The 21546-nt window shown below is 53.3% G+C and overlaps 1 protein-coding gene across 1 annotated transcript in view; it reads right to left on the bottom strand.

Annotated features, from left to right (window-relative positions):
* Nucleotides 1-20890, bottom strand: part of TGFBI (transforming growth factor beta induced) — a 37738-nt gene extending 16848 nt beyond the window's left edge. Inside the window, exons 1-6 of the mRNA XM_075541586.1 lie at nt 20730-20890; nt 14723-14821; nt 3578-3642; nt 1920-2080; nt 1210-1374; nt 781-927 (exon numbers count right to left, since the gene is read on the bottom strand). Of these exons, the coding sequence (XP_075397701.1) occupies nt 781-927; nt 1210-1374; nt 1920-2080; nt 3578-3642; nt 14723-14821; nt 20730-20857 (765 nt within the window). The 5' untranslated portion in view covers nt 20858-20890. The remainder of the gene's footprint in view (nt 1-780; nt 928-1209; nt 1375-1919; nt 2081-3577; nt 3643-14722; nt 14822-20729) is intronic.
* Nucleotides 20891-21546: the final 656 nt, after the last annotated feature.

Here is a 21546-nt window from a genome sequence, read left to right as displayed (position 1 = left end):
CCAGAGGAATATGCCTGGGGCTGGGAGAGGTTGGGGTGGGCTGAGGGTGTGTGGTCCTGAGGCATCATGCAACCCCAGAGGCCTTCTATTCCGGAAGGAAGGGCCCTCCCCTCTCTGGAACTGACAGTGCAGAGCCGGGCAGCCCAGGGCTCTGAGGACTCTGTCCAGCTGCAGCTGCAACCCCCGGAGCTCTGTCTACAGGGAGTCAAGGGAAGAACACTTTCCAAAAGAGAAGTCAGCCAGAGGGGCACTCGCAGGTAATGACATGATGCTTTCTTGTGGCCAAGTAACTAGTTAGTGGCTCCTCCATGCTTCCAAACTCGCTGCCATAGAGTCGATTCTGACTCATACAGACCCCACCGGGTAGAACCAAGACGTAAGAGAGTAGAATGTCTTCTTTCTCCCATGGAGTGACCGTGCAAGGTGGCAGCTCAATTTGTAACCACGAAGTCACCAGGACTCCTTTGTCATGTAGATGGGCTCGTGGGTGAGGTGTGGGGCTGCTAACCACAAGGTGGGTGTTTGACACCCACCAGCTGCCCCTCAGGAAAAAGATGCAGCTGCCTGGGACGCGTAGGGACGCCCAAAGCCAATCCATTAACCAGCCTTAATGAGCTCCAGTCTTGAAAGACCCATCCAGGGTCACTAGGGGGTTGGGTTGGCATGGGTCTTTGGAGAAACTTGCTCTATGAGACAGCTTCTGCTGCTCCCACATTGGACCTGGTCCCATGCGAGCCGTGGCGAGAGGCGCTCTGCCCTCCGCCCAGCGCAGTGCCTCACCCGGAGGGTCTCGAAGGTGTCCTCAATCTCGATAATCTGCTGGATGTTGCTGCTGATGGTGGAGATGACCTTGTCGATGAGGTGGACCACGCCATTGGTGGCGTGGTGGTCGGCTTTCAGCAGCCGAGCACAGTTGACAGTTACGATCTGCCCAGAGAAGAAGCAGGGAGAAGCCATTAACACATCACAGGCACAGCCTCAGGGCGCCTGGAAGAGAAAGTAGTGAGTAGGAACCCTGTTTCTGAACACAGCAGCAGAAGGTGGGGCTCATGCCTGGGGGACTGGAGGGCCAATGAGTAGCAGGCACAAAGATGCAGATGGGGTCTACTATGGGGAAACCCGCCCGCCCCGCCCCGCCCCCTCATTTAACCAGGAGTGGGCTCATTGGGGACCCCCAGGGCCAGGCTGAGTAAGTAGAGATTCCCGTACCCCATTGGGATAATGGTGGATCTGAATGTCTGAATTCTGGTACATAGAGGTGAGGGACATGCCGTGTTTCAGCTCATCCGTCAGGACCCGTCTGTCCACCATGTGGTACCGCAGGGCATTGAGCAGCTCGATGTTGACATTGCTCACCAGGGAGTCCAGCACTTCCTAGAAGGCAGCACAACGTGACAATGAGGTGGCTCCCGAACCCACACCTCTTAAGCCGCAATGGACCCCAGCCCCCATTCGGCCAAGGATCTTTCCCCAGGATGCCCCAAGGCCTGACTGTCCAACGGAACTAATAGGGCCTTGAAGCAACAGCTCAAACTCATTCACTGCCATCGAGTCAATGCCAAGTCACAGCGACCCTATAGGGCAGGGAGAATTGCCCTTGTGAGTTTCTGAGACTCACTCTTTATGGGAGGAGAAAGCCCTGTCTTTCTCCCATGGAGCCACTAGCAGTCTTGAACTGCAGACCTTAAGGTCAGTAGCTCAATGAGTCACCACGATGCCATCAGGGCTCCTTGAAAGTACCCTGGTAAGGTGTATTTTAATTCAAATTCATGGCTTTGTTTAAGAAGTTATGGAAGAGGTTTCTGGGAACAACCGGAAATCATGAGAACACTGACAGGAGCCCCATTCTTCACGCCCACCCCTCTGGGAAGCAAGGAAGTTGCCAATAAGGTCCGTGGGGCAGAAGGAGGTTATCTCACAGCTGACAAGGAAGCCCAGGCCTCATTGCTGGGGGCGAAGATGGTGAAGCTGCCGGGTCCTTCCATCTCCGGCCTGAGCTTCTCTGTGCGCTCCGTGTACAGCTGAGTGGTGGTCGACCCCACAACTCCCAGCGTCTCATACAGGTTGGAGAGCGGGAGGGCTGCAAGGGCAGAGAACAGAGAGAGGAAGGGGACTGTGAGGGTCTCACCCCAACCAGATCACACCTTCCTCTTTGATGAAGACAGGGAGGAAATGCGTAGGGACGCCCAAAGCCAATCCATTAACAAGGGACTTCATGCTTGTCAGCCGTCTCCAAACAGTAAGTCCAGTGCTTCCTGCTTGAACTCATCGACTGGATCACTTGTAGTCAGTTGGACCGTAGCAGCTGGCAGCTCCGTTCATAGACATTTCGATGGTGCAGGCAAGAATGCATGCCAGGAACACGTCTCCTTCCACAGACTGGTCTGGTAGACTTACCTGGTATTGAAACTGCTTCCCCAGAGGCCCTTATTAGAATGAAAGTGTCCAGACCTCTCCGAGGTACCTTGTGTACTGGCCAACACGATCCCATTCTTCCCTAAGCATCACCTGAAGTTTAGAAGAGCCTTCTCTGTGGGCAGTGAGGTCAGTGCGGATGCTACAAGGTGCGGAAAACGCAGGCGGAGGGGCTGAGCTCCTCTCTGCAGGGCGGTTTCCTTTTCTTGTCCCACCATCCCCATTGCTGTCCTTGCACTTACGCCAGAAGTGCCCAAGCCCCAGCTCAGGCAGGTAACCAGTCCCTCCTGGTGACCCTGACACTCGACAAACTGCTCCCTTTCTTTAAAAAAAAATTGTCTTAATTTCTTAACTGATAAAATAACTAGTATTTCCAAGTTACAAGACTCTTCCGCACAAGTCCCTCCCTCCTCGCTGCCATCAAGTTAATCCTGGCTCATGGTGACCCTACAAGGCAGGGTCGAACTGCCGCTTTGGTTTTCCAAGACTATAGCTATTTTATGGGAGCAGAAAGCCTCATCTTTCTCCCAAGGAGTGGCTGGTGGCTTTGAACTGTTCACCTGGCAGTTAGCAGTCCAATGTGCAGTCCGCTATACTACCAGGGATTCCCATATAAGCCCTAGTGAGACTGAATGAAAGGCTTTGACTACAGGTGCCTGGCTGCCTCTGGCCTGACCACGGCCATATGGGTTCCCTTTGATGACTCTGGCTCAGCTTCCATTGGGGCCACATTTAGGCAGAAGGAGGATGGGTGGCTTGGTGTCCCCACCCCAGCCAGAGATCAAGCCTATCACACTTGCTCCCATACTTGCTCCCTATCAGGGCTGTCAGAAGCTGGCGAGCCACCAGATCGACCTGCTGTTTAGGAACTCTTCCAGCCAGGAACAAGGCTGAGGAGCCTTGATCTGGTGAGAAAACAGATAGGTCAGACTTAGAGTCTATCCCACCAGTTAGTGTGTTGAGCAGAGTGTTTGGCTAAAAAGGACCAGTTCAAAAAACTCATTGTTTCCAGCATTCATTGCTCTGCCCCTTGCTGGAGCCCAGAGGCCAGCGAGCACTTGGGGAGCATGTCAACACAGTCTTCACCCACAGCCCCCATGGAGACTGCTGCATTGTTCCTGCCCACGCCATCTGCATGGGCAGGCAGGGCCTGGCTACTCACCTGCTGGGCAGCCTTTCTCGCCTGGGACCTTTTCATATCCCGGACAGCACTCATAGCTGATGACTCTGTAATGAGACCCACACCCATGGGTATTAGGCGGGGCAGGGCTTGGCTCCCTCCTTACGTCTGGACTGTGCTCGCTCCAGGAAGACTCGCCTTCATGACCGAGGAAGAGGAGGATGCCGTGCAATGTCCTGCTCTCAGGAGCTCCTCTGTGAGGCCAGGCATGCTGCAGCCTCATAGAATGGCCCCAAGAGCTGCCACCCATCCCTGACAGCAGACCACCTGGGAACCAGAGGGTCAGCATCTCCATCTCCATTTTCGATCCTTCCTGAGAAACTCCGTGGCTAGTGTTTGCGAGGGACCGGAAACAAAGAGCCGCGCATTGAGAGTTCTGGCTCAGGGTCTGCCACAACTCAATGGACGCCCCTAGTCAGTCCCCTTTCGCGGGCATTCCACTGCCTCAGCTAAAACACAGATGCCTGTGTCACGAAGTGGCTGTGGGTTCAACCCCTCAGGTTACTTTTAGCTCTCGGACTTAATGGCATTTCCCCCGCTCAGTTTTTACCACACTTAGAGAACATCTGTTTTGATTACTGCAGTGAAATACAAATACATCCACTCGGCTGTGTGACCACCATCATTATCCACTTCTAAATGTTTTCATCCCCCTTCACCTAACCCGAGGCCCCCCCCGCCCATTTTCTCCCCCCACCAAGCCCTGGGGACCATGCATAGACTTCAGCATTGGCCAAGTTGGAGTATTTCAGACCCGTGGAATCAAATCAACTGCCTCTTGTCAAGATATTTTGTTTTAATCTTTGTACTTCTTTAATGATGTCTTCAATCAAAACATTTGCATGCTTCACACATTTGAATAGTTAAAGGTTTATATAGCAAGAGTCCCCCCCTCCCGCCCCCATCTTTAGTCCTTGAGCACACCATCATCAGATTTACTCACTGCCACGCAGTCAGTTCTGACTCAGAGTCCATTTTGACTTTGGGGGATCCCGCGGGGCAGGTACAACTGCCCCCCGGGGTTTCTGAGGCTGTGACTTTGTACAGGAATGGAGAGCCTTGTCTTTTTCTGGCCGAGCAGCTGGTGATTTCGAATGGCTGACCCGAGGTCATCAGCCTCACACCCTAACCAGCCGTTACCAGGGCTCCTTGAGGGACCCTCGGGGCCACCCGTCTCGCCAGTTTGCAGGACCCATTGCATTGGTGTGAAAATGAGACTGGCTGCACCATCTTAAACTTTGAAAACATCTGATCAGAAAGGCCGAAAACATCCCTCTCCTAACTCTGTCAGTCTGTCATGAATCATTTACTAGGGGGATTCATTCATTCCGTCAAGAGAGCTACAACGAAGAGGCCCAGCTGTCCAGAGCCCCTCAGAATTGCAACAAGAGTGTGAGAAGACAAATGATCTAAAAACCCACAGTGGATGGGACGTGTAAACCGTGAACGTGCTCAGTTGCTCAGTGAGTGCACCCAGAGGCGCCTCGGAAGAAAGGCCTGGCAATCCACCTCCCAAAGAACCACCCATTGGAGGAGACAAGCCAGACAGGGTGCGATGTAGCAACGATGAAGAATACAGCTTTCCTCTAGTTCCTAAATGCTTCCTCCCCCCACCCCCACTATCACGATTCCAATTCTACCTTGCAAGTCTGGCTAGACCAGAGGATGTACACTGGTACAGATAGGAATTGGAAAGACAGGGAATCCCGGGCAGACAATCCCTTCAGGACCAGTGGTGTGAATGACAATACTGGGAGGGTAGAGGGAGAGTGGGTTGGAAAGAGGGAACCGATTACATGGATCTACAAGCGACTTCCTCCCTGGGGGATGGACAACAGAAAAGTGGGTGAAGGGAGACATTGGACAGGGCAAGATATAACAAAATAATAATTTGTAAATTATCAAGAGCTCCTGAGGGAGTGGGGAGTGGGGAGGGAGGGGGAAAATGAGAACCTGATGCCAGGGGCTTAAGTGGAGAGCAAATGTTTTGAGAATGATGAGGGCAATGAATGTACAGATGTGCTTTACACAATTGATGTATGTATGGATTGTGATAAGAGTTGTATGAGCCCCCAATAAAACGATTTAAAAAAAGAACCACCCATTGAAATGATAGGGCACAGTTCAGCTCTGATACACATGGGGTCACCGTCAGTTGGGGTCAACTTCATAGCAGCTGGTTTAAGAAAGACTTGTTTAAAGTCAAACACCCAAGTCCTGTCTAGGGCTGCCTCTGCACCGCTGCACGAGCAGCATGAACACACTCTTGGACGGCCAGGAACAGATGCACACGGCTGTGTTCTTCTGCTTTCCTAACTGTGGACATGCAGAGTCTCACTTGAATTGCAGTGGCTTCTACCACAGAGCTCCTCACTGGGGGCCACTCCCAGAGTGTCTAGTGACGTCACCCAAGGTCTGGCAGGCAAGTAACAAGACCCTTGAAACGCTGAGGGAGGAATTCAGGGTGTTCGGGACATTTTGCTCCAGTTAATTCAGCTAAAGTCCTCTCTAGGAATTCCCATCAGTCAAGTGCATAAACGCCTGGTTCATTGCTATCCAGAGGGCTGTTAGTCAGACAGATTTCCGAGGGTTCTTGGGCAGCCAGGACGCTGCTGGTGACCCTTGGTAAGAATAGGGCACCCAAGAAATGACTGAGGTATAACAGGCCAGGTACTTCCTCTCTCCCTGCTCCCTCCACCCTCTCCTCCTGCTCTGCCCGCCTCTGCTCCACCTTTGTCTTGCCCAGTCCTTCCTACCTTTTCATCTCTGTGTTCCTGCTGTAAGGTGAGAACTGTGGAGTCCTGACTCACAGGGACACCGCCTGGTCCTGCGCCGTCCGTCCGCACTGTTGTTCCCATGCTTTAGCTCCCTGTTGCAGCCACTGTGTCAATCCATCTCTTTGAGAACCTTTTTTCCCGCCTTACTAAGCATGATGTTCTTTTCCAGGGACTAGTCTCTCCTGACAACAGACCCAAAGTACATGAGATGAAGTTCCCTTCTCCTTGTCCCTAAGGAGCACTGTACTTGCATGTCTTCCCAGACAGATTTTGTTTGTCTCTGTGCTGCGGGCTAAATAGGTTGGTGGGTTCCAGGATGACCTTGGCTGACCTCCAACTTCATCTTTGGCAATTAAAGTCATCTTCTGCAGTGGAAGTAATACCTGATTCTTGCTGCAACTTTTCCAAAGCCGTGGGGTGCAAGAGAAAGAGTATTAGCAGCAGGAGACCTACGAACCAGCGGGGTGATTTTGAAAGTCTATTGCTTGGTCCTCAACTTCCTGGTCTAAAAAATGGGGTGAAGTTAAATGAGACGTTCTTCAAATTCCTTTCAAATTCACCTGTCACAAGTCTAGCAAATGGATAAAGATTCGCTGTCACAGAATCACATTCACTCTTAGGTGTCCCATCTCTGAACCTTCTGGGCAGGTGTGGGCATGCTGGTGGGAAGACAGTCTCTGAGAGGCAGCTTCTCCCAGCTAAGCCCACGGAGATTTTTAAGTTTAAAGCCAAGGAACCAAGGGACACCGATACATGGGATCCCAGTCCTTCTCTGGGGAGGTGGGATGGATCACAGATCAAGCTATGGAAACTAGTTTCCAAAAGTGCCTTATGGAATTCCATGGCTGGGAGAAGCACAGCGGGAGGGAGGATGGATCCTGCCCTCTTGGCGATCCTGTGCACCTGGGTGCGGTTCACACCATGACTAGGAGAGGCCAGCCAAGCTGGCCCAGACTCTTCTTCCTGATGTCTGAGCCCCAGCTCCAAAAAACATGGAAAGAGCAGAAGAGCGCAGTATTTGAGTACGAGATCAACCCAACTCTCCACCTGCGCACTTACTGGTGAGCACAGGAGGGCGATGATATTGAGGGAGAAGGAGGTCCAAAGGAGGGCTCAGAAGGAAAGGGCAGATGTAAGCAGACAAAGCGGAGGCACTTTGGATGTATCAGGAAATAGCAAAGACTCCGAGGGGGAAGGGGTTTCTTAAGATCACGGCTGAGTGGGGGCAGCCCTATGACTCATCTCACATTCCTTTAAATCCGATTCCTTTCCCATGGGCTTTGGCCATGTACATGCTTGGGAGAAAGTAATGGGTTTGGAGAGTTTGGTCTCTGGAGGACATAGGTGGTCTCTGTCAGGTAAGGGATGTGCTGGAACACCACACGGCATCCCATGGTAGGGGGACCCCTCTCTGCATTCACACGTGGCTCGTACAGTGCTCGCTACCCATCGCTGTGGCTCAGACCCAGATGCCGCCAAGCCTCACAGAGCCAAAGGCTTTTCCACAGGGAACGATTGCACTTCTTTGCCAGGAAGCTCTTCCTCCGCACTCCTGCCCACAGTGCCCACAGTCTGGCATCGGTGCAGCTCTGAATGTGCAGCCGGGAGGCAGGCTTCTGGGCAGAGATATTTTGACACTGGTGGTTCACCTGCTCCTAACTTCCCCAGCAATATCCACCCTTCTTGAGCAGGGCTGCCTGACCCCGGAGCAGCACAGGGCAGGCCTCCCTGCTCAGATTCACTGAGTCTGTTCTCATTGGCAACAGCCGCCTCCTTAAGGACTTCTCCCTTCAAAGCCCACAGCTCAGACAGAAGCATTCTTACCAGGGCAATGAGAGACAGACTGACGCATGGCCCAGCTCAAGTCAGGAGAATGACTTGAAAGGGAAGGCGAGTGAGGGCGTCTGGTTTAGAAGCACATTTAAAGGAGAGGGCAAAACGAGAGTCCCAAACCTGGAACTCAAAACTAGAACTCATTTGCAAAGCTCGTCTGCATTCTTCTGTAACAGTTTTGTTCATGACGGCATCAAGAGCTATTTCACTCCCGCCCGCGATTTTCCAAGATGTTAACAAGGTAAGTGAAAACAAGCACTCTCTCCCAAATGTCCCTCCTGGTTTGAGCCCTGGACTCCGGCTGTAAGTGCTTGGGGATTAACTAGGCTCTGGGAAGTAGGAAGGGCAGGGACCTGAGAGGGAGAGCCAGTCTCCTGCGACAGAAGGTAAAGCACTTAGCATGACACCAAGGTTTCCAAGAGGAATGGTAGCGCAAACACAGACTTTTAACGTCTAGACAGCCGGCCTGCCCCAGGGGATGCTGCTGCAGTGAGTGCTTGTTTCACTCTGCACCCCCAGCCTAGGCTGCACACCCTAGAGTCCGCTGGAAGCTGGATTCTCCCTGAGGAGCATAGGAGAGAGGGCAGACCACCCCACCCCCACTGAGCAGCTGGATGGCTTGGAGCATTTAATTCACTTAGCTTCTCTGAATCTCACACCCCAGTCTTTAAACAGGGTAGTCATCTAGGGATCTCACTGTGGACTGCTAGGTGCTCAGTTGTTGAACTTCTGCCAGACTCCAAGGAGACACCTTCAAATGCACATTAGGTTAATTAATGCAAGCTTTCCTGCAAGCAATGCCATGCATGAAACTACAGATCAAACCACACATCAGTCAACACCCCCTCACCACCACAATAGGTCCCTACAACTTAATAGAACCCTGGTGGTATTGTGAATTAAGCGTTGGGCTGCTTAATTGTAAGTCTGGCCATTCAAAACCTCCAGTCACCCCAGGAAAAGGACGAGACTTCCTGCTCCCATAAAGATGGACAGTCTGGAAACCCACAGGGGTAATTCTACCCTGTGCAATAGGGTCACCAAGAATCGCAATTGACTCGGTGGCAGTGAGTTTGGTTTTTGGAATTTGGGCCACTGGTTTGTACCATTGCTGCTGCCACAAAGGACACATTCGGTAGTTTAAAACGAACCCTGTTATCTGTCAGTCCTGGGGATCAGAGGTCTGGAATTGGTCCTGGAGAGGAAAAACTAGACACTGCTGTCTCTCTAGAGAGCGAAGGGTCCCCGCTTCTCCTTTCCAGCCTCTAGAGGCAGGCTGCCATTCTTCCTCGGCATGTGCTCCCTTCTCTGCCCCCGCTTTTCTCTTTCTGAGCTCTCATAGGGCTCTCAGGATGACCCTGGGGTCACCTGACAGTCCATCCCGCAGTCTGTAACAATCCTATCTGCAAAGTCCCGTTTGCCATGGAAGGTCACAGATCCAAGGCTCTAGAGAGCAGATGTAGACATCTGTGGGGACCGTTACTCAGCCTTCCCCGGACAGGATAAAAGTTCACTTTGGTACATGACATAACAAAAATTCCATATTGGGTAAGTAGCCTCTTTGGAGTTCATAGGAATGGGAGAGAACCTTAAGGGAGCACTGCCTAACTGCCACACAGCCCCGACGATTAACAGTGCCCCAAGCAAAAAACAAACTCACTCCATCCAGGCTATTCTGACTCATAGCGACTCCACAGGCCACAGCAGAGCCGCCCCTTGGGGTTTCCCGGATGTTAAATCATTGCCGGCTTTGAGAGCCTGGTGGATCTGAACCACGGTCCTGTGGTTAGCAGTTCAGTGTCTAGCCACTACTCCACAAGGACTCCGAACAGGGTCCCAGGTGGCCAGAAGCAAAAAGGGATGTGCAACAGGGAAGGGGGTGCTGGTGCGGGGCTTGGGGATGGTTGGCATTCGTGGGTGACTTTTATTTTTGACTTGGCCCAGAGCTGTGGGATACCGGGAAGGGCGGACAAAGAGGGCTCTTTTTGGGTTGTTTCAACTTCACATGTCTCTGGATGCCCTGCCCAGAATAAGATCTACCAAAGACAGTCCTGCCAGCAGATGGAAACGCTCGGCTCGGCACCAGCTGGCTTTAGTAAAAGTGAACTCTCCAAAGGATAGCTCAGGGCAGAAGAAGTGCTAACATCTCAGGGCAAAGCAATGTTGCTACCAGTGAAGTGGGAGCGTCCCGCCAGCTCATGGCTCTGGGGAATGGCGGCTGCTCCCCAGCAGGAGTTCCTCATACAAGAATGTCGAGCTTTTGGAAGTGGACCGCTGCCACCCCTACCTGTCAGCTGCTGCACTGGCCCTCCCTGGGCCACATTTACGGTGTCTGAGCTCCTGCTGTGGACGATGACATGTTCATGATGTCAGCTCCCACGTGGCCCTTACATAGCCTCCTCTTCGCACAAAGGTGGCCTGTGGAGAAGGCGCAGGACTCCCTGACCACAATTTCCTGCACTGGCGCCCAAGCTGCTGCATGTAAACATTTTATGGTTACTAACCAGTCTGGGGCGTGAAATCAAAGAATAGGGTGCCGTCTCCTTCCCCAAGCCCCTTTGTCTGCATCGGCATTGCATGGCTCTGGTGCTTTTAAAGATCCAAAATAAAAGCTGAAATGAATTTCCAAGTAGTAAAGTTCACTCAAGTCACTCAAGAGAAGCCCATTTATTAACACGCCCCCCCCCACACACACCGGTAATAAAATCCATATGTTGGGTTTGACAAATAACACCGAAGACTCGGCCGCTTCTCTTTTAGGGAAACATGTTAGTTGAAGTGACTGTCCGGAGACGCAGGGTGAGCAGCGTAGCGGCACCTGCTGATGCTGAGCGCTGACTGTGACCAGTCCTCCCTATTCCACGGAGGTGACGCCAGGCTCCTGCCACCCCCGGCCTGTCCCTGTGACTCTGTGTGACCAAACACTGTCAAGTTTCCAATCCACGGACCTGGTGTTTCTGGTCTGTTTCATGTGCAGATTCTCCTCTGGTCTTGGCTCCCCCCTGCACCTGCGCTCTCCCTACTGTCACTGAGCCCCTTCCGTCCCACCACAGCCCTCTGCTGCAGCATCTCTTCCCAAGGCTCAGGTGAGCCCCAGCTGGGAGGAGTTTCTTTGCTCCAATCACCATCACGCTCCCATTTTGCCGTCCGTTCTTCTAGGGGTACCCACTTTCACCAGAATGCTTCAGCTCCAGCTGGCGCCTTTCAGGGCACACACTGCTGGCTATCTACATAGTAGTCCGAGGTTCCCGTCATGTGTACACAGAGATGGGCCCAGCTTCTTCCTCTTTCCCTATCTAAGTCCTCTGGATCAGCTCCAAGCCAGCTCCACCTTCCTGACGCTGCATGTGGGTTTCCAGAAAGGGCCTTCCCTTGTCCTGGGACATGAAGTTTTATTGCTACTCATGTTTTCCTATCTTGACTTCCGCTTTCTGAAGCTGCCCAAAACAACATTCGAGAGTTGAATGTGAGTGAATACTATCTCTTTCTGGCTTTGGGAGATCAGGTCAACAACAGATTGGACACTGAGCTTTGTCTCTTTAAACTTCAACTTGCTCCCCATGCACCCCTTTGCCCCAATTCTCCCTTCTCTTTCCCCCTTCTCCAGTACCCGGGCTCCCTCTGTCCACAGGTGTGAGGGGGTTGCCCCATCATGTCACCACATGCTCAGAGCCAAACCTGCCCCAGGTAGGAAGACTCCACTAGCAGGAGCCCTTTTGCCAGCACACTGTTATACGCTGCTTGTTGTGGGATAGAGATGGGGAGAGATGCAGGTGACAAGAGCCAAACAGCCCAGCCAACTCATCATCTACAGCAGCGCCCGTCTGTGAGTGTCTAGGGACTGCCCTCACGCAACGCAATGCTTCAGCACATGGGCCGTCCCCAACTAGGATGGCAGGTGCCACTCTGTTGCCAGCTTGCCATTCCAGGGGGGTACCACTGTAGGGAAACCTGAACTACCAAAAGCACAGGGCTTCGGAAACCCTAAGGCTCGGAGATGTAGGTAGGCTGTTTGCTTGGCACTAGCACTTTGGCCACGTTCCTAGAAGCGATTATGTGGGGGCATGGCTTTGTGTTTACGTAATTAATTAGCTGCTTATTTGAATAGGTAATACATTCACATGGGACAAAGTCAAACAGTACAAATCCCAAACCAAACTCACTGCCGGGCCTTAGTGACCCCATAGGACAGGGTAGAACTGCCTTTGTGAGTTTTCAAGAAGGTCTCTCTTTACAGGAGTAGAAAGCCTCCCTGGTCCCTCTCCCATGGAGCGGCTGGTGGTTTCGGATTGCCGGCCTTGCGGCTAGCCACATGGCGAGTCATCACGAAAGCACCAAGGCTCCTAAACAGAACAAAAGTCACCTTAAAAACAGGACAAAACATTTGCTCTCCACTTAAGCCCTTTGCAAGTTTTGAAAATGATGAGGACAAAGAATGTACAGATGTGCTTTATATAATTGATGTATGTATATGTATGGATTGTGATAAGAGTTGTATGAGTCCCTAATAAAATGTTTTAAAAATAAACAAAACGAAACAACAACAAACACCACACACACAAAAACTGGGCAGGATCAGGATGTGTGGTAAAGGGAGACATCAGTCAGTTAAGACATGAAACTTTTAAAAATAAATTACCAAGGGCTCATGAGTGAGGAAGGGTGGGGAAGCGGGGCAGGGGGTGGGGGGGGGGGGAGGATGAGCTGATACCAAGGGCTCAAGTGGAAAGAAAATGCTTTGAAACGGATGATGGCAACCTAGGTACAGACGTGCTTGCCACAACGGGTGGGTGTATAGATTGTGATATGTGGTGTAAGAGCCTCCAATAAAATGATCTTTTAAAAATCGCTTCATCTCTGTTTGTCCAAAGCAGGGAGAGCGGCTGCTGGTGGTGTGCTCACGGGACCTACAGGTGTGTCCTCCGGTTCACTCAGCTCTTAGCTTTGAGGCTCTCAACCAGGTAGGGAGCCAGCTGTCACAGGCCTGCGCTAGCCAAGCCCCTCCGACTCTTCTTGTCCACCCCCCCAATCTTCCAGGACGTCTCATTGCCCTTGGTTTATGGTAGCATTGACAGCTATAACACAATCGTGGTTGCAAATTGTGCTTTTCCGGGTGTGTTTGAAGGGCGAGTGTTTTGCCAGCCCTTAGCTGGTTATCAAGTTGGAAATCTCCACTCAAAGACAGCGCTGCAAGCAACAAATCAGAAAATCCCCAGCACTGTCAAGTGTCTAAAGTAGTGGCTTAGGGTCTCTTAATTCCCGTTTTCTGTCCACAAAAGAAAGAGCAGGCCTCACAAGTGGTTCGGAAGGTCTCCCCCTCCTCATCTTGCTGTCTGCGGGAGAGAGCTGGCTTTGAGATCTGTTCACAGTTGGTGCCAGAGCAGATTAGGTTTCTCCAGAATTTTAGGTTTCTGTTAGAACATGCAAGCTCCCCGGCTTCCAGGGGCCAACCAGTCACTGAGCGCAGTCTCCCTCCACGCGGAAAGAGGGACCAAGCCTTGCTATAACCACACTTGCCCACACCCCACCGGCACACTCGATTATTTTGATCTAACCTAGATTTCAAATCCTGGGGTAATAATACTGCTACTGCTATTTTGCACTATGGACTCACTCTCTCACCTCTCAGAAGCCCGACTGTGCGCAGCCTCTTAACGTGCATTTCTTACTCCCACTGAATCCTGCCAACACACCACAGCACCTATTTACATCCCCATTTTACAGATGGAGCAGCTGAAATTTCCAAAGATGAAGTAACTTGCCCAAGTAAGGGGTCGTAACAGGGTCTTAAAGAAATCTGACTGACAGCCTTCATATGTTACCCGGTCTCATACTGTGTATATTTCAAGGGACTAGACACAGACATTACATTCCACCCTAGAAATATACCTAACATCCATTCGAAGGTGCATCCTTGGGGTCTGATGAGAAGCTCAACAACTGAGCACTTAAGCAGCCCCTCCGAAGCTCACAGCCCCACAGTGAGCTCCGTAGAGGAGGACCCCGTATAAAGCGGGGGCCAGTCCTTGCTTGATTTCGCTGTCTTAGCACTGCAGGGTCCAGCTGCTGGGTTTTGTTTTCGTATAAACTCGACCACTGGCTTTCTTTCCCAGAGTCACATGCTGGCGGCTTCTTCACGGAATGTTTGTGTCATTGAATGAGGACGAGAGGGTGCGTGCGAGCATGTATACACACACGCGCGCACACACACACACACACACACACACACACAAAACACACACGTAGTTCATGCTTCTTGAAATCCCAAGTCAGCCCTGAAAAATGTATCCAAGTCTTGTCAGCATTTTTACAAATGCAAAGCCCAAATTGGCCAGCTCACCAAAAACTGCCACTCCCAAGCGCACTTAGATCGCTGACACGTCCACACACGCATCTGTGTGGCTCCTGCGGAGAGCTGACCATCTAGAGGACTGGCCCAGGCCAAGAGCACTCTGGCCGGCACGCACACCGCAAAGCCTCAGCAGGGCTTGGTGGGCTCGGGCGGTGAGATACTCACGTAGACTTGCCACAGATTTTCCGCTGGTACCACTGTTTGCAGTTGGTGAAGTACTTCTTGTTGGTGCCGATGAGTTTCTGCACGGCGCACACGTTGGGGCTGAAAACCGAAGCCGCAGCATTAGCAGGATAGTCAGTGCCTGTCCCCAGCTGGATGCTCTTCCTGCCATGTTACTAGAGACCTGCCCCCCAGACATTGGAACTTTCTAGAGATGGAGGAGAGACATCATTTCAGTGGCTTGGGTGTAGCCAGATGTTGGGCCTGTGGGCCTAGGTTTCCATCCACCCTTCCAAATTAAAAACATTAAAAGTTAGCCAAGTCTAATTTACGCATGGGTATAATTTCATAAAAATATCCTTTCACCCGGGCAATTGATAAGTACAAATAAAAATATCTTGGAATTTTTAGATGGCATGCTAGAGTTTAAGAAGACCACCAAAGTAGAAATGGTAAGCTAAGCGTAGCGGCTGAGAGAGACGCCCCCATGTTTTGTCCACCCTCCTAGACCACACTGAGTCCAGACTCTCCCAGGTCCTCACTGGGCCTCTGGGCCGCACGCCCCTGTGGATGAGGCTTCGGTTAGGCTCCAGCACCTCCCAGGCAGCTCCCTATAGAGATAGGCTCCGAACCCCTAGACCAGCTGCCTGGCCCCTCAGGCCCACTATCAGGCACATCCATGCTGGGAACGAGAGGGTGTGGCCAGTGACTATCAGCTCCATAGCAGGCTCCCGTTTTACTCTGTCACCCATTACTCAGACCCCTGTTGGAGTCTCCCTTCCTCTAGAAAGTGTCCCTCCGCTGTCCAGTGACACTCTTCCTTCCTTCTCATCTGGGATATGGCTGCCACCCGCCTTGTTTGATGCTGGGACCAAACACCACATCCCAAACGACAACTGATGCCGGTGAGTATGTCATCTCTCTTCCCCGGCTCCGAAGAACCTCGAACACAAATGTTCAGTCTTGTTCCTTCTTTTGGGGTCTAGATCAGTGTTGGTCGAAGTGGATGTTAATGTCTCCCGTGGGGGTGTGATGCTGGAACAACCTGGGGGCGGGGTGGGGTGGTGGTGGGGGTGTTGGCCTTGCAAAAACAGATACCTATACTTCATCCGGAATTATGAGATATAGCACAAAAGCTTTTCATTGCCGGGGGGTAGGGGGTGGTGTTCATTGTGGCTTGGGAAGTATTTTTCTTAAAAGGGGCCAGTAGGTCAAGGGGGTTGGGAGCTTGTGTTCTAGATCTAATGTCTGCAGCTCTTCTGGTGCACACGTGTGGTTCTGAAGTCAAGCTGAAGAACCTGCCAGAAGATATCAGTCAGATAATGGCGACTTTGTTTTCTTTTTTTTTTTTCATAAAAAGATATGTATGGTTTTCGATAAGTTTGTAAATTGTTGTCAGGCACAGGTGGGCTCTTCCATCCCAACAGTTTGCTCAGCCCTATTCCGGACGGAGGTTAGTCTGAGGTCAGGGTGGAGAAGAAGCTAGGAATGGGCTTGTTGAAAATCTTGCTCCCAGGATCCAGTCACTCAGGAGCATTCTCAAACGCTGTGGAAAGCAGCGTGCCAGCACTCTGGGGTTTGGCTGGGACGCTGCTTTCTTTTCCAGAGCCAAGGGATCTGGAATTGGAGTGTTTTCTTCTGCTGAGTGGACTCGGGTCTAGGGGTGGTGTGATCTTCCTTTGCCTGCTGAAAGGAGGCTGCCCTGACCACGGAGAAGGGGGTCCTGCAGAGCCGGGACCGGCAGCTCATGTGGCTGAACCGCAAGTCAGAGGAAGGAGCTGAGGCTTGCACAAAACCTCTGCCCGCAGAGCCTCCGCTGTCAGGGGCTGAGGATTGCTGCAACGCCTAGTTCCTCTGGAACCCCACAAACGCTCCCGACTGACGTCATTTGACGAGCACGGCCCTCTCAAGGTCACATGGACATACATCGCAGTGTGAACTACTGCTCCCACTTCCATGGAATTGCAACTGGATCCCTGCTCAGGTATGCAGTCGGGGACTGGGTCAGGGATCACTCTGACTTGCTACTTCTCTGCCCTGCCTCTTCTACCATCTAGCTGCCACCTGTTGCCCACCTTGCTGTTCAATAAGCACAGGTCAATGGGCCAAGGGGGCACAGCGAATACGCAGGGACCCGAGCGTGTGCAACATTAAGCCTGGAGAGACAACCAACCACAGGCTGGGCAGGAACTGCTAGTCCCAAACAGCTCTCTGCACTTTGCCCCTGGCTTGCTATCTGGGAAGCACAGGTGACAGAGGTGAGTCCTCGCTGGCCGCCGGCCACACCTGAGATCCCGGCTCTTGCTCTACTGCTCAAAGGCTCCTCTATCAGGCTGAGCAGGAAACAATGACTGCAGCAATTCCCTGCAACCTTCCATAGGCGCAAAGCAGAGAATCTTCAGCAAGCCTCCAACATTCCTCTGCAGTGACTTTCCAATACTGTTGCCCCTGGTGACAGGAGGCGGCCTGGCCCGCTCTGAGGGCTCCCTCTCACGTCAGCGACAGCCTACGGGGGACATTTCAGCCTGGGGGTGAACAGCACTGTTCAGCATAAGACGGCCTGGAGAACAGAGCGCTCCGCGAGATTCTGTCCAGTGTTTGCTTATTGATATTGGACGTGTGCTTGCAATCTCGCTTCTCTGTTCTCTATATTTCCATGCTCTGACCCACAGACACAGCTGGGCGTTGGGAGACCACCGGGAGTCCAAGCCACTCTTCTCTCAATAGCTCTCTGTGTCCGGACCACGTCAGCGTTTGTCATCAGGCGGTTACACGAGACCACGAACAGCAACGGATCACACGGTGCCATTGGGAGGATGAAAACAGAGGTGGCGCTGGAGGCTGCAGTCCGGCACGTGACAAGGCACAACTGTCATTCCTTCCTTCATGGCTTGGAGCAGTGTTATTTCCTGAAAACAATCCAGAGGTTTGTCCTTCCCTCTGGGCTCGTGCTGGCCTTGGCGCTCTGCCGTGGGCATCCGTTTCCACTGGGGCCACACCCACATGTGCAAGGACAGGCAGCCCCGTGGCATTTCTAGGGAACAAACACGAACGTGCCTGCAATCACTTGGTCACCATCCTTCTGCCTGTTGCCTTTGTTGCGGCAGAGGGAGAGAGGTCACGTGGGATTTCTTAGCGCATTCTGCCCATACCAGATGAGGCCAGGTCTTTCCAGCTGCTCGCCAAGAGGGTTAGCTTGCAAGGCTGCTGGTGTGTGTGTGTGTGTGCTGTAGTTGTTGAGCTAATATCTGAAACTCCTAGTAAAGAGAACGCGTCCTTAACAAAAGGGGTGCGTGGGGCTCCTTTCCAAAGGGAAGGAGGTCTCTGCAGAGATGATTGGTTTTCGGTGGACGCTCCTTGACATCTTTTGGGAACCTTCGCTGTGAGGGTGACAGTGCTGCTGGGAATGCTATCTGGGCCTTGGTGGCATGGCCCAGTCAGCCAGGTCAGCACAGGCCTCATCTTAGTCCAGAATTCCTAGTGAGTTTCACTGAGAAACAGTCCAGAGACAAGGTGTGGGGAAACGGTCCCTGCAGATTCACCTAGTAGCACACCAAAGCCCGTGCTTCTGCTGCTTACTGGGCAGGGACTGTCAATTTGAAATGAGGCTTCATTTCTGGAGAAAAGTGCTTGGGGGTTGAGAGACAGGCAGCAGTCAGTCATTTTTAGACGCAGCCTCTTTGATGCGGTGGAAAGATGTGAATGGATTTGGTACAGATTAGTAAGTAAGCACAGATAAGCCTGTGCTTGCCTTGCCTGTTGGGTGATCCACCCCCGCTTCGTGGTTGAAGTACAGAGGGAACAGAAACCTCCCTCCCGGGCGCACTCGGGCAACCAAACATGACCAGGGGTAACCAGCTTCATTGTCAAGCAAGGCCGAGGGGTGACCAGCTTCATTGCCAAGCAAGGTCGAGGGGCCAAGGTGAGCTGAGAAGCGGCAGTACAAAGGCCAGTTGCTCACACTTTAACTTTGTTTTCCAAGCCTCCCCCATGCCCCTCTAGTACATAGGGCTTCTGAGACTGAACAGCTTACTGGGAGCAGACAGCTTGTTTCAGGAGTGGCTGGTGGGTCTGAACCATCAACCTTTTGGTTAGCAGCCAAGTACATAACCCACAGAGCTACCAACATACAAACCCTGTGGGCAGGGTGATTCTCCCACTTCCCTAACCTCGTTCGATCACCCCAGTGTTGTGAGTCTTGGGACTTCTTTCCTGGTGTGGTGACTGGGGCCTGACCTGGCTTGATTTCCCCCTGTACGGTGACCAGACAGGTCCCCAGGACAACTCCCAACACCCAACCACCGCCCCTGAGTGCCTGCCTGAAAGGGCAGGGAAATTCAGAAAGCCGCAGGCAGAGGAAACAGTGGTAGCTACTTTTTAAGAACTGTGCACAACACCCAGAGCGCTGGAGCCTCAGTGAACTATGGCTTTATACGGACTTTACAAAGACCCAGGAAGCCCTCTCCAGTCACCTTCCCAATAGTGAGTTTGGAGGTCATCAGTGATTCAGGAGTGGAATTCTGGCATCCTAGGAAGGAGACCTAAGGTGCTCCCTGACCAATGAACCTACAGCACAGCCCCCACCCACCTCCCAGTGGAGGCCTGTGATGCCCGACGTTTCAGAGGAGCCAGAAGACTAAGATTATGAAGAAAGGCCTGGCAACATAACCTACTTCCACATAGGGGGCTCTACTGATCACAACAGTCGGATTAGTCATCGCCACAAGGATGACGCTTTGTTATGCTAAGCATGGGACTGCAGGACGGCAGCCAACAGCACAGTACAAGGAGCTTTGATTCACGCGCACATCTACCAGTCATTGAAGGGCTGGAGACCATCCGGGCTTGGGTGTCAGATGCCAGTGGCATTTGGGCATGGCGTTACTCGCCTTATTGTTTCTCCCAGTGGTGAAAAAAGGTTGGTACCACCAGGTAGACTGGAAGCTGCAGCCAAGTCTGGTTTTGAATAAGCAGGTGTGACCTGGCTTCAGACGTAGAAATGTTGGCCCCCTTCTGCCCTGGTGGTTACAACCCGGGCTGCTAACCTGAAAGGCAAGCAGTTTGAAACCACCTGCCACTCTGTGGGAGAAAGAGGAGGCTTTCTCCTCCCACAACGAGTGAGAAGTCGGACACCCACAGGGGCAGCTCTGGTCCGTCCTAAAGGGTTCCTAGGAGTTGGAATGACTCGATGGCGGTGCGTTTGAGGCAAGCGTTCTGTCTGGGTCTATGCCGATGTCTTTACCAGGGCGGACCCTTAGCCTGGGTTGGCCTCCTACAGCCAGTGCAGCTTCGGCTTCTCAAAGGAATACCTCCGACATTGAACCACATGGACTAACCCACTCTGATCCTACTTCCATTCCAGGGCCATGTATGCGCTCTGGACTCAGTTTCCCCGTTTGTGCAATGTGTGAGGGACAGGAATCCCCCTGATCTACATCTGGCAGGCAGTGGGGGTAACACACAATGGCTGTGCGCCCAAGTGCACCATCCCGCCAAGGGGCAGATAAACAGGGACCCCCAGGGCACCTGGGGTGCTGGCTCCCCATCGCCCCCGCCCAGTCTCCTGTCCAGAGTCGCAGGAGGAAGAACTATGCCGGTCCAGAAAGCGTGCACTGCTAGGTAGGCTGCCTCTAGGTGGGCTGTCTCTTTGCCCCAGCGCCCACTTTGCCTTTGTCATTCTGGACAGACACCAGCCAACTTGCCCCCCCCCTCACTCCACACCCCTCATCCCCACCGGACCTCCGGTCCCCGTGGGCTGGGAGGTGAGACCGAAAGTTCGCTTCATTTCATGCTCCAGGCTGGAATCGGGGGTTCGCTGCCCAGCTTCCCCCTGCCCTCCCCTGCTGCGCCCCTGCCTCAGTCTTTCCCCCCACTGTCCCCCGCTACCCTCTCTGCCGGCCCCTCACGCTGCAGGTTTCCATTCGGGCTTTGTCCCCTGCGCCCCGTCACGGCTCTGAGCCCGGGCGTCCCGTCCCTTCTCGGCCCGCAGCGGGACCACGGCTCGGCTTACCCGTGCTGCCGGCCCCGGAGCCGGCTGTGCTGCAGCACCAGCTGGTAGGGCGACTTGGCGGGCCCCTCCAGGGTCGCGGCCGGGCCCAGGGCCAGCGCCAGGGCGAGGGGCAGCAGCAGAAGCGCCATGGAGTCGGAGGACGCGCGCTGACGGCCGGCGGGAAGTCAGCTCGGCCTCTGCTGCGCGCGGCAGGTTAAATAAGCGGCCGCGCGAGGGGGCGGCGGCCAGGGGCGGGGAAGCCCGGCCGGCCCGGAGGGCGGGCGGGCGGGCGAGCGGCCAGCGGGGCGCCTCTGCAGCCAGCCCCCGCGCGGACCCCCCGGGGCTCGGGGCTGCGCGGTGCCCTTGTTCGCTCGCGCCCTCCCTTCGGAGTTCACCCTCCGCGAAGTCCTCCCGGCTCCAAGCACCGTCCTCCCCAGCAGCTCGGCCCCGGGACTCAAAGAGGCGCAGGTCCTCTTCCTCTTCCCAATGGAATGGTCTGGGCTGCGGGGGCCCGTCTCTGGAAAGTCACCCTCTCCGGGGTCGCTCAGGACCCTAGAGCCCAAAGACCCTGCGCCGCTCTCTAAGCTGGAAGACACTGCAGGCTGGGAGGGAAGGGGCTCCTTCTGATCCCCAGAACCCTGTCTCCCACCAGACTGCGCCCCCTCTGCCACCGGGCTTGCTGCTGGGAAGGGAGCTGAGGAGTTTCCTTAGACGCCAGCACAGTGGGGGCAGGATCTGTTAGGCTTCTAAGTAACTCTTGGAAACTTGGGAAAGGGTGTGGCGCACCACCTTGGCATTCACTCATTATCATTTTCAATAAACATCTTGGCAGCGCCAC

This window comes from Tenrec ecaudatus, chromosome 2 (assembly GCF_050624435.1).
Source record: "Tenrec ecaudatus isolate mTenEca1 chromosome 2, mTenEca1.hap1, whole genome shotgun sequence".
In the NCBI taxonomy this organism is placed as follows: domain Eukaryota; kingdom Metazoa; phylum Chordata; class Mammalia; order Afrosoricida; family Tenrecidae; genus Tenrec; species Tenrec ecaudatus.
Note: the sequence above shows the minus strand (reverse complement) of the source record. Positions and strands in the feature narration are given on the sequence as shown.